The sequence below is a fragment of the Taeniopygia guttata genome, chromosome 3 (genome assembly GCF_048771995.1).
Source record: "Taeniopygia guttata chromosome 3, bTaeGut7.mat, whole genome shotgun sequence".
Lineage (NCBI taxonomy): Eukaryota > Metazoa > Chordata > Aves > Passeriformes > Estrildidae > Taeniopygia > Taeniopygia guttata.
Window position 1 is genome coordinate 95,312,970 of NC_133027.1, and position 12,228 is coordinate 95,325,197.

The 12,228-nt window shown below is 42.8% G+C and overlaps 1 protein-coding gene across 2 annotated transcripts in view; it reads right to left on the reverse strand.

Moving 5' to 3' along the window:
• ALK (ALK receptor tyrosine kinase) overlaps window positions 1-12,228 on the reverse strand; it is a 305,662-nt gene that overhangs the window by 14,218 nt on the left and 279,216 nt on the right. For both annotated transcript variants that reach the window (XM_030268872.4, XM_030268873.4), the window contains 7 exons: window positions 11,509-11,607; window positions 10,683-10,835; window positions 9,411-9,509; window positions 7,546-7,732; window positions 5,275-5,365; window positions 4,320-4,384; window positions 3,296-3,425 (listed from right to left, as the gene is read on the reverse strand). In XM_030268872.4, the coding sequence (XP_030124732.4) occupies window positions 3,296-3,425; window positions 4,320-4,384; window positions 5,275-5,365; window positions 7,546-7,732; window positions 9,411-9,509; window positions 10,683-10,835; window positions 11,509-11,607 (824 nt within the window). The remainder of the gene's footprint in view (window positions 1-3,295; window positions 3,426-4,319; window positions 4,385-5,274; window positions 5,366-7,545; window positions 7,733-9,410; window positions 9,510-10,682; window positions 10,836-11,508; window positions 11,608-12,228) is intronic.

Genomic DNA, 12,228 nt, shown 5'->3' on the forward strand with positions numbered 1-12,228 from the left:
TAAATCTCTTTTTTGTAATTAGGCTGAAAGCAAAAGTAGGTGGGAAAGACAAGGTAATAAAAGATATTAGCTGGAAAATACAAAAGTGGAAAGAAAATAAGGGGAAAGGCAGTAATTCATATGGTGCTTACTGCAGAGTAAGAAGTGCATCTCTGCCACCCAGTCGGTCAGATAGGGCTTGTGTTCAATTAATTCCTTTTGGAAGCAAAGCTCATCAAAGCCTCTTTACTCTGCACTGTCCCTTGTCTTTCCTTTCCTTTAATGGCTCTGAAAAGCTAGACATCCAGCCTGCTATGCCTACCTTCTGCCTGTCTTCCCTAAATGAGGAACAGGAGGAACAAAGCAGCTCAGGGTTCATTAAGAGCTGTGCAAAGATACATTCACTAGCACTAAGCCACAGGCCTTATGTACAGAGACTCTGTCACACCTTGAGTGTATGCAGAGGGTAAATCCAGTTCCAGGGCTGGATCCCATACTTCACAGAGCACAGTGCCCTGCACACATCTCATTTCTCATCAGTCATGGTCTCCTTGCCTCGCAGTTTGTGAGCCAGCAATCAAAAACACACCAGAGGCTGATTTCTCAGCACTCACATGTGCCATTGGCCCCTCAGAAGCTGCCCCAGCAGCCAGATAATGAATTACCCTGTCATTCTTGCCAGGCAGACACCACATGGGATGGTTGCAGAAGCAGGGCAAGGCAAGGGGAAAGAAGGCATTAGAATGGAGCAAAATTGTGTGGCTCTGCATCCGCACAGAGTCAGGCTGCCCACGTTCACACAGCTGTTAAAGAGAGAATATAAACTACTTTTCTGGATCAGTTCCAGCTTGCAACTATCCGTCTGCATTTGAAGTTCAGCTTTCCCAAAGTGTGGGAGACATGGGAGGAAGCAGAAAACAGAGGCATCAATCCAAGGTCTGCTTAACTCCTGGGAGCAAGTTAAATGCAGAAACCAGGGAGAATCTTCAAGCTGACAGGAACAGGCCTTGTGCCTGGTAGTGGTTACGGTCAGTCTCAGGTAACCTCACACAGGTTGGAAAGACAAGTCTCTCAGGTTGGAAATGGGGGTGTGTATTCTATTCCCATCTGTTAGAGGTGGGGCAGTTATCTTCTGTTGATTGGGCTGTTATCTTTATCTCTTCCACAACCAATCCTCCCTTCAGGAGATATCTTCTATTAATGGGCCAGTGAGTGTCACAGCATGGCTGATCCAATTCCATCATTCCATGAGAGATGCTCCACCCAGGGGGAGGAGCCAAGCATTCCTACCTGGATATAATCTGAGGTTTGGAAGACCACAGCCTTTTCCCACTGGATTCCCAGAGGATCAGCTTTCTTCTCTGCTGATTCCCAGAGGAAGACCAGGCCCATTTCCACCACTACTGGACCTTCAGAGGAAAACCCCACCCTTCTACAGGATCACTGATCCAACAGAATCACAGCTGGCACTGCAGGAGGGCTGCAGCCACCACTGCTGCCAACACCCTGACCCACAGGGTGTCAGGTCCTATTCTGACTCTGTCAGTGTTTTTTTTTTTTGTTTGTTTTGTTTTGTTTGTACTATTGCATTTGTATTTTTAGTTTTCCTAGTAAAGAACTGTTATTCCTATTACTGTATCTTTGCCTGAGAGCCTTTTAATTTTAAAATTATAATAATTTGGAGGGAAGGGGTTTACATTTTCCACTTCAGGGGAGGCTCCTGCCTTCTGTAAGCAGACACCTGTCTTTTCAAACCAGGACAAGAAGGAAAGTAGAGGAATGGATGGAGTGATTGTGAAGGCAGAAAGAGAAATACTAAGGAAGCAATGGAGTGAACCAATAACCTCTTCTGCCATGGGCTTTCACAGGGGTTGCACACAGGTTCCTGCTGGTAGGAACAGAAGTTATGGTAAAGAAGAATTAATGACTGAGGTAGGGCCAAACAGAAAAAACTCCTCAGATCAGAAGGTTCCCATGACTTTATCCTGTCAAGATTAAAGGCTGTGTCATCTACAAAAGCAGCTGACTTATTTTACTGCAAGTAGGTAAAAATTCCTGCTGTGCAGGACTAGTGTTCTTGGTAGTTCCTGACAAGATCTGCACCATCACTGAGCTGGCTTCTCTACTTTAATCAGTCAAACCCCACCGTGTCTCAACTGCATCTTTCCACATCTTGCACAGCCTGGCCTGGCAGTTTTGAACAAAGCACTTACCTGGCAGCATGTCTTGTCTGTGCCATTTTTACAGTGCACTGGGTGAGAGTGGAGACCAAGCTGCAGAACAGGAATTTCCCCATTCACCTACCATCAAGTGCAGCCCATTTGTAGGAGCATCTCTAGGTGCTTCAGAAAAACAACCTGTATTTATAAAGTCCGCTTGCTCAGATTTCAGACTTTCCTTTCTGGGTGTTTAGCCTCCTTATCCAGGAAGGAGCCACTTCATTGCAACCTATTGAAGACTGCAGTACTTCTGAGTCTCACAGACCATTTTATATGTCTGAAAACCTGAAAACCACACTGCATGGAAAAAATAAAAAAAATTGATCTGTTTCCAGATGCCTCAAGGAAGAATCTTATTGATACCTGTTAGAGCAAATTTGTGTCTCTCTTGTACTGATAAAATGCAGCACTTTGTCCTCTGTTGAAATTAGAGACAAAGTATGAAGCTGGGTCCTGGTCTTAAACTTCAGCAATATCTGTGTGACTTTCTGACCCAGAGACTCAGAGAAAGCTTTATTCTTCTGAAATACTGAATTCTCTCTAGAAATCGTAATTTATTTCTTCCACATTTCTAGCTGACTGTCTCTTCCTATTGATGCTGATTTCAGTAGGGAAAATCTTTAAAACCCTAGACTAAAGATATTTTCTATTAAGTTGACAGCTCCAGGATGGATTGTCTCCTTGCCTATGCCAAATTTGAACTGGCAGATATCCACAGAAATGCATCTGACCAGCAGTTTAAATATTTTTTTTAAAAAAATATTACTAGCTCAACATTTCCCCCCAGCCTGCCCCCAGCTGGTGAGAAGAAGTTAAGATTTGAGTTTAACATTTTTTTTTTTTAGACTTTGCTTTTGCTCCTTTTTTTAGGTAGTACCTGCAACATTATCTAGCAAAGTCCAGGGATGAGGCACCTCTGCGCAGCCCCAGCAGCATCTGCTCCCTATCCTCCTGGCTCCTGCCTCCACAGTGGTCTTACAACAACAGAAATTTTGTGACCATCTAAAATGCTGGGAAATAGTATCTGCATAGATGAGCTCTTTTATAGCTAAGTGGCAGCAGCTCTCTAAATAAAACAAAACTTCCTCTTTGCTCACCGGTCTAGGCCGTGTCTCCCTCAGGAAGGATTTCAGGTCTCCTCCAGCCATGAGCTCCAGCAGGATGAAGCGGGGCAGGGCCTGCAAGCTCACCCCAATGCAGCGCACGATATTCTGGTGGTTGAACTTGCTGTGGAGACAGGGACACCCAGCTGTGGAGCAACTTTGACCCAAAAAGCACAGTAGCAGAAAACATTCAAACCTTTTTGCTGCAGGGAATGTTTTGCTTTTTTGCTTCCCCCCATCCCCCCAGAAAATAACAAATCTCAAAGGTAGGGCAACTGGATAAAGCTAAAGCATTACCCTGCATTCTTTGTCTGTATGGATAGTGTAGGGACAGACAGAGATGGGGAGGCAGTGGCTTTTGGCTGCTTTTTCTCTCCCTGTTTTCTGCATTCTTTTTGGGCTACAGCAAGGCTTGTGGGGCATAGGAAGCAGAACATGTCTGATCACAGAGAAAAGTCTGTTCTTAATTTCCCCATCCAAGAGGCAGAAGTTGAGATAGGGCAATGTTGTTCTAAGTAACACACTGACATGGGGATCTGCTTGTGAGGGATATTTCTTGAGGGGAAGTCTCTAATACTTCCTTATTTCCCCACCTCTCAAATTTGATGGGAAAGTAGTTCCATGGATTCTGGAATTCAGATACTGACATATGACATGACAGCAGCATAAAGTCAATGCCATCTGTTAGTTTTGACTAGTCAAACCCAAATTCCTAAGGTATGTTCTCCTCTCCAAGAGAAATAAAAAAAAAATCTTATCAATTCTAAAATCTGGGCTTTAAATTTTTCACTTTGGGTAATGAAAACCAACGTGGATCCTTTTGAAAATTTAGCCTTTAATAATTTAGTGCCTCTTCATTTGTAAGAAGAACAGAAAAGGATAGTAATGCCTATTCTATTTGTGCTAAAACTACTGTATAAATGTGCTGCGAGGACACCACCTATGAAGAACCTTTTTTTCTTTATTTTTTTGGGCTTTGCAAGCCTACACAAGCAGTGTTGATGTGATTCATACACACCTAATAATGAGAGCTTCCATAAGGAAGTCGAGTTCATCTTGCTCTGAACACACTTCTGGCAATGTCTGGAAAAGAAAAAACAGGTTGACAAGGAGAAGATACTTCAACTTACCGAAGAGAACACCTGGCACTAACACTGTCTGCAGCAATCCTTCCTTTTCAAAAGAAACCTCACCCTAAGACAACCAGTAGAGCATTGCTAATCTAGACAGTGAAGCCTGTTGAAGGTAAATATCAGAACTCCTGGCCCACTAATGCTGCTGTCATCCTCCCAGCAAAGGAAATAGCTCAGAGTGCACAGAGAAGTGTTCAACATGTGGGACTCTGCTGTATAGGGGATCAGGAATGAGATCACAGCTCCTGAGTTCTCTGCAGTTCTATGACCCTACCTTCCTGCAAGACTGGGATCTATAACTAGCAGCAGAACTTACTGCTATGTAATCTCTAAGAGAAAACAAGCCAGCTAGACTGCTGAAGGCCTGGAGAACTCCACCAGGGTCTCTTAGGATTTAGCTTCACATCCAATGCATATCCATCCTGTAAGGGAGTGGTGAGATCCCTGGAAAACTAGCCATCTCCTACTTGCAAGGTCTTTGATGTGTATGCCAGCAGCTTTTGGCCCTGTGAAGACTTTTGGACAGATTACCAACCACGTGTAGCATGGGAAGGATGGACAGAGAATGGATTCTCATTCCTGCAGCCTACTGTGGCTCTGTGGGAAATCTTTGCCTATTTACTATTCACAGACCTCTTTTAGTAGTCTCACGTACTCATATACTACAAGTTGTATCATTGCTGTGATGGATTAAAGTGTTGCAACAGAGCAGCAATATTTCTAGCCACATCCTTCAGGACTTATAGCAATGCTTCATTCATCTTCATTGTTACAATGCATTGGGACTCTTGGGTGAAAGGTGCATGAAACCATCATGATAACTCATACACTGTCACTTACTTTCACAGCCACCTGCAAGGGAGTGGGGTCGCTGGGGATCCCTGTCACCTGCCCTTCATATACCTCACCAAAGGCTCCGTGGCCCAAACCCCTGGACAGACCAGAGAAGACAAGAAGGTTTTACTACAGAGAACACACATTATAACACTGTGGACACAGCTCACAGAACCGGCTCACAATTTTCACGGCAGCGTAACAGGGAGAACTGGATATTGACAATATGATCTCAGCAGACCTTGCTGAGATCTTTTATGAACCTACATTTTATTTAATTGGAAGGGAAAGCAATCCATGGAAGTGAACATTCCCCAGTGAAATCCAGCTGCTGGCATTGCAGCACGTAACAGAGAGCACTCATCTATGGCTTTGGTATCAGTGCTCAGTGGTGGGTGCTCCAAAACAGATCAATAAAGACAGGACTTTAGTCTTGGTGTTTACACACCCTAAAAACATTAACAGTTCCCCCGATATTTCTGCATCACCATTAAACAAAACATTGAGCAAGAAACTAGGAGGCACAATGATTCTCAAAAGACCTGAATTCTAAACCAGATAACTTTTCCTGATTTATTGTGTGATTCTGGGCAAGTACCTTAGCCAGTAAATGGTGATGACAGTGCTTTGTAAAGCACTCAGCTCCAGGAATTTGTGCTGAGAATTGTTTCTGGCAGTGATCATGTTATGAAATGTACAGTTTTATTTTAAATAAGGTTACAAGAAAAAGAGAAAGGAATAAGCGTAATCATACAATAGATCCTGTCCTGTGTCCTTGTGATACAGATTTTGCATACCTGTTTATTCAGTCCTCACTCTCTTAACATTAAGTCAACTGGTACAACAACAACTATTTCACATTAGTGGCCTGTCATAATGACATGGTGAAATATGGCAGAGGATGAGGCTGCACCCCAAATCCTGAGTCCCTCTCAACCCTGCATGGGTTGCACATGGGGCAGTAGTATTTCCAGCCTCCAAGAGGCATTCCTGCATCTCAGTCTGGGAAAAGGTTCTCAGTAAAGCTCTCTGCTACAGCATGCACTCTCCTGTTAGAGCCAGGTCTGGGCTGAGGGCTGCTTTGATTCTGTTCTCTGCTGTATCAGTGGACTGCTTCTGCATGGGCTGTTGCCCTCCTGTGCATATGAACAAGGAGGAACAAGCTGCTCTGCTGTTCCATAAGCTCTGTCTGTACTTTTGCCAGTCTAGGCAGTGAAACCACACTGAAGACTCGTGTTGCCTGTGACTCAACCTCTTTGTGTAATAACATTGTGTAGGTATCAGCTTGAGACACCATTCTTGGCTCTGTCTGACCAACTACTACAAACTGAGGGGATAAGCTAGATCCTTACAGCTCATAACTCACTCTCCTTCCAGAAAGTCCACTTTCCCTTCCCTTGCCAATTCCCAGCTGTATCCTCTGCTATCTGCTTGCCATACTTCAAAAATCCTTTCAAAGTCCAAATGGCAACAGGAGCAGCAGCACAGGTACACTGAAAACCTCCAGGTGCAGTCCAGAAAGATGTGCAGGTAAGGGGGAATGAGATAAGGGATAGCAAAACATTGCAGACTACATAGACTGCTCTGAGCATATTTTTTTTTCAGCACCATAAGATCCCCAATTTTCCAAGGAATCCTGCTTCCACTTTTATTTTTTTTGTGTAACACTGCATGGTACCAGTGTACTGTCACATTCATAAATATCCTGCAGTAGAGCAAAGTGTGCAAGAACCCTGAATTTTCAAGTTTTGCTTAGGAGACACTTTAAAGCTTTTCAGAAGTTCTCATCTAGATGTGATTATCTTGCTGGCTTTATATCCCTGTCTTTTTAATACTGCCTGGCATTTTCAAATCCATTCCTTTCCTTGCTATTGCACTTAAGGATGTCATTGTCTTTACCAAAGATCCCATCAAAGATTTAAAAGAGCCTCCTACAAACTTCAACCATCCCAGAATTTCATCAGCTCATGGCAATGGGCCATTCACTGCATAGCATGTAAAAGATGTAACTGAATCACTGGTGATGACTATTCAGTTCTCACAATCCCAGGAGATGAACACTGCACCTGCAGAAGGGTCAAGGTGAATGCCAAAATCTAGTCCCCTCCATACGAGCCTAAGTGCTGCAGCTTTACATTTTATGAAAAGGGGCATGAACCTAAAAGTGCACAAGAATTTGCACATGCCTGCACAAAGCCGTGCGCTCACACCTCTCTAGGAGAGCCGGGACATGTGGGTGTACAACGTGAAGGGTGGGGAAGGCAAAGACCAATTTACCGGATGAGGGAGATGTTTTTTCGAGGCACCTCTTTAAGGTCACTAATGGATGTGGTTTTTCCTGCAAAACAGTAGTTGGGGTTGTAGTCTGTCATGATGGTGGAGGTACGCAGCTTGCTCAGCTTGTATTCTGGGCTCTGCAGCTCCATCTGCATGGCTTGCAGCTCCTGGTGCTTGCGGCGATACACTAAACACGGAGAACACAGTTAACCACGTCCAGAGACTGGATTTGGGACAGCCCTTCTCACTGGGACTCGCTGTGGTGTGGCCAGGCTTCAGGGAATCAAACCAGCCAGTGACACTGGCATTTATCTGTACATCAAATAATTACATAGAAAATGGGATCTGAAGATATCCAGGAACCTTAGATTTATACACCTTATGAAGAAAGAGGTTTGCTCATGGACTGTCAGGAAAAAGTAAAATGAATTTCACTTGGAGAAATCTCAGAGTTCTGATGGCTTTTTTATGCTATATTTAGTTTAACCAGACCTTCCAAATACAAGTCCAGTTTGAAACTTGTGGGACGTGGGGTATAACCGACTTTCCTGAATCACACAGAAGTGACTAAAGTCTGAAATGAATTATTGCATCATATTGTTCAAAATTGATAGCCTAAGCTGTTTCCTCAGAATAACACACTGTACATTAAAAAAAGCTAATTTTCCAAAACTTCCTGTTTCCAAACAACAGTGTAGGATCACATTTGAAGTCAGTTTATGGAATGTTATATTCCTTGCATCACTTCTGTTGTGCCATTAAAAACCACACCTTGAAAGAAGACAACCTGAGGGTATTCCTTGAAATAGTAACTGATATTGCAGGATTTTTTCTAAAAGAAGATGACAATCATGAGCAGGTTAAATCACTATTGATTTCTGTGGGAGCTGGATTGAGCCCAAAGACTGTGACAGTAATAGTTATTGCATCTTCTCCAGCAGATGTTGCTCAGGGGAAAAATTTAAGGGGTAAACATGCTCTTGCAAAGGCAGATGGATGTAATGACCTATCCACAAACCCTTCCTGTCCTCCATTTTCCTCCTCATTGCCTTTGCTTTGATTTTTTAAATCGTTGCCCTTTCCTGAGATGGAAATGATAGGCTCATTGGATGGAAAGAGGATTACTCTTCCACTCCTGAGAAGTATTTAGTCATTGTAGAAAGGTACTGGCAGGACAGAAATCACAGATGTAGGACCATGTGCATGCAACTGATAACTCCTGAAATTCTTAAAACCGAAACAGCTGTGCCAATCTAATTTCCTGCTCATGGTTCATCCCTCTCCTTCAGACCACACACAGTGTGGACAAAGAAAAGTGGCAAAGCTGTGGTTTGAATTCCTGACTCCTTTTCATTGATTCAAATCTATTCTGCTTGCATCAAATGCAGGTGAGAGATTGTTTAAAATAAGAACATGAAAAGGTGAAAAATACCTCTTAGAATTTCAAATAAAAATGCCAAGAATACCCACATCCTACTAAGGAGCAGTTTGTGAAACTATGTGAGAGTTTGAGCTCATATGTCATACCTTAAGAGGTGAAATCTGTATATAGGCACACAAATAAAGGAACTTTTAAGCATTAAACAGCACCAGATCTCACAAAACCAGAAGCAGCTGTGTTCTAGAAGCTGCACAGTACAACACAAAAAATAATCTATCTTTTGGGATGCAGTCAGTAACTGAAGCCTCCTCGAATTGGTCACTGTGGTTAGAAACAGCTACAGAAATCTGAAGATGTGTGTGGGAAGGTGTCATTAAATCCAGCAGTAGCTCAAAACCTGAATCCTTTTGCCTCTCAGGGCCCAATTATCCCTAGCTCAGATCCAGCCCTTGTATGGAAATATCTTTTGCAGAGAAGCACTCACCTATCATGATTCCTGAAAAAGCCAAAATTAAAGCAGCCACCAATGCTGAAGTCACTACAGACAAGACCAAGGAGAAAGGGAGACGAACCACTGGCTCAGCTGGAACAGAAAGAAGGAATTACATATTTGAAATTATCTTCCAGGAGCCACTTTTTTTTGCATCAGATTTTTTTTCTGCTGTTCTTTCCATTTACTCATCTATTGCTGCAATAGTGTAGGAGCAACGTCTGGCATGACCAGTTCTCAGACCAGTTCTCATACCTCATTGTTTCATTTTCCTCAATTAATATCAAGCCATTAAAACAGATGGTTCACTATCAATCAATTAACATGTGAACCCCCTGGGTGTGAAAACAAGACCATAAAAAACAGGGGCAGGAGGTTGGGGAGGGTGAAAAGAACATTACATTATTTGGGTTAAAGTGCTGCTATCAATGCCAAATCACAGCAAAAGCAGGAGGAGGACTGCAATATATCATCTCCTAAATGCATGTAATCCAGGCAGAAAAACCTGATAACAGTGTATTGAAGCTGCATCCCCATGTAGGATCACGCTATTAAGGTTTACTTCACCTTGACAAAATGACCATACTTTTTACTCATCTTACAGGCAGGAATGGTAAAAACACAACAATTTTCCCATGCCAGTGACAAAGCTGAAAGCAGGATCCCAAACCCCTGGGGTGACCTGCTCTAACTGCTGCACAAGAATAGGAAGCAAACCTAGTAATGGAGCTCTGAGCGCCTGGTTTTGAAAGGAAGGCAAGTACAGGCACCATATTTAGTTTTTCTCAGAGAAATCTTGCACAGAATTTCTCACAGTTTCTGAACTTTTACCTTAAATGTCCAATTCCTCAGGAATATTTTCCTTCACCTTGCACTTGTTTTTTTGTTCTTTAAAGAACCGGTCTAAAATTTCAGATCAGCTGGGAAATTCTTTCAGCGAGCAAACTTTCAGGATTTCAGAGCAGACTCTGAACTGGCACAAGCAGGCACAAAATTTGACTCTGCTCAGATCTGCCCAGGATGCCAAACATACACTGTAGAGCAAAGCAGTGGTGCTGGTCAGCGCCCCAGTCCTCAGCATTGATGAGGCTATGTCCTGGCAAAATAGCTCTGCAGCATACACCAGCAGGAAAGAAAGTAACATTCAACTTCAGCCAGGTTTAAGAAACATTAGACAGCACTTTCAGGACATCTTACAGTCCAAACACAGCCTTTGGCCATGCATTTTCTGTCCCACATGTTAGCAATACCCACACACCTACTTACCTGTGCAAGACACACCATCCTCTGCCAATTCTGTGCCTGGCTCACAAAAGCAAATGACTTTTTGAGTCTCAAGATCAACATGGCACTCGTCCATCTCACAGTGACTGCAGTTAAGGTGCAGCCTAATCTCCACCTCTCCGTGCCCCTCTGTCACTAAGGAGTGGATGAAGAAGCTCAGTTAATTACTGCAATGACCATTTTTATAATTTCCTTGGGCTCACCCTTTTCTTTCCCAGCCTTTACTCCCTCCAAGATCAATCACCGCAATATCTTCAAAACTTTCTGGCTGAATCCACCAGGCCAGACTGCATCTGTATTTGAAAATACTTCTGGCTGTTCTAAGGGAAACTTTTTTTTTTTTAATGAGTAGATTTTCTTGTTTTCTGAACACATTGCAAACAAATTAAAGATGCTGACTTCTGGGAAAACACAGCTTGGAGCAGCAGTATTTATCACTCCCATGCACTGCTGGGCAGCACCTGGATATTTTACCAAGGGACACTCTAAAGAACTTGCTTGTTAGTAAATAGCCAGGTGTTTGTTTCTTTCCTAAAGTATCTGAGCTATGAGGTTCTGTTATCACTCTCCTTGTCCAAAATTATTCTGCAGGCTGGTAGACTGTACTGCTGGGAGTGTTTCCTAATAGTCTTGTTGCTTCCTCTCCCTGTTTTTTCCCTGTTACTTCTCTCTATTCTCTACTGTATTTTATATACTTTCTGCCTCCTCATGTTCATGACACTGAGCTGTACCCCAGAAGGTTGTAAGGGATCCTACTATTTTTAAAATGAAGTAAGCCCATGAAAAGACTTCTGACCAGTATGAATACCTTTAAGTGCTGGAGTGTATAAAGTACCAATTGGATTAATAAAGGACACACCATCCTCCCCATCCATCTCTGGGTCATTGTCCACTGCAGCATTGCCACCTATGTCAAACCAGAAGTTACCTTAACAGATTGAGGCTCATAAAACAATAAAACACAGATAAAAAGGCAACATGCATGAATTCAGCCTATTTAGGGAGGCATCCAAATGAAAAAAGAGAAAAATTAAAGCACTTGATATATCAGGAATATTTAGCAAGTTGTGGCATGAGCTACTGGACTTTATCTCTAGAACCTCAATTTAATAATGAAGCTTGTGACAACCAGCTAATTAGCTCTGTTTAGGTAGACTGTTGCAAACTAAGGCACAAACTTCATCTTTAACCATTTGGATGCTGTGAAACATACAAGTCCTTGTTAAAATTTATGTAGCTAAGAGACTGGAAAGCACCAGTACTTCAGGGCTAAGTTAGTACCCTCGCTGATCAAGGCATGTACTGTGTCAGCAGAGGGAATGAATAACCTGATATCCTCCCTCTCCTTTGCACCCTAAAAGCAGGGTGGCCCATCAGGAGTGGGGACTGAAGGAATTTATGAGTTTCTCATTTCTGCTTGAGCATATGGAACATACTAGAAGCAAAGTATGGGTAATAGATAACAAATATTAGAAGGATATATATTTTGTACTTCAAGCATGCAACGATTCCCCCACCCCACACGAAA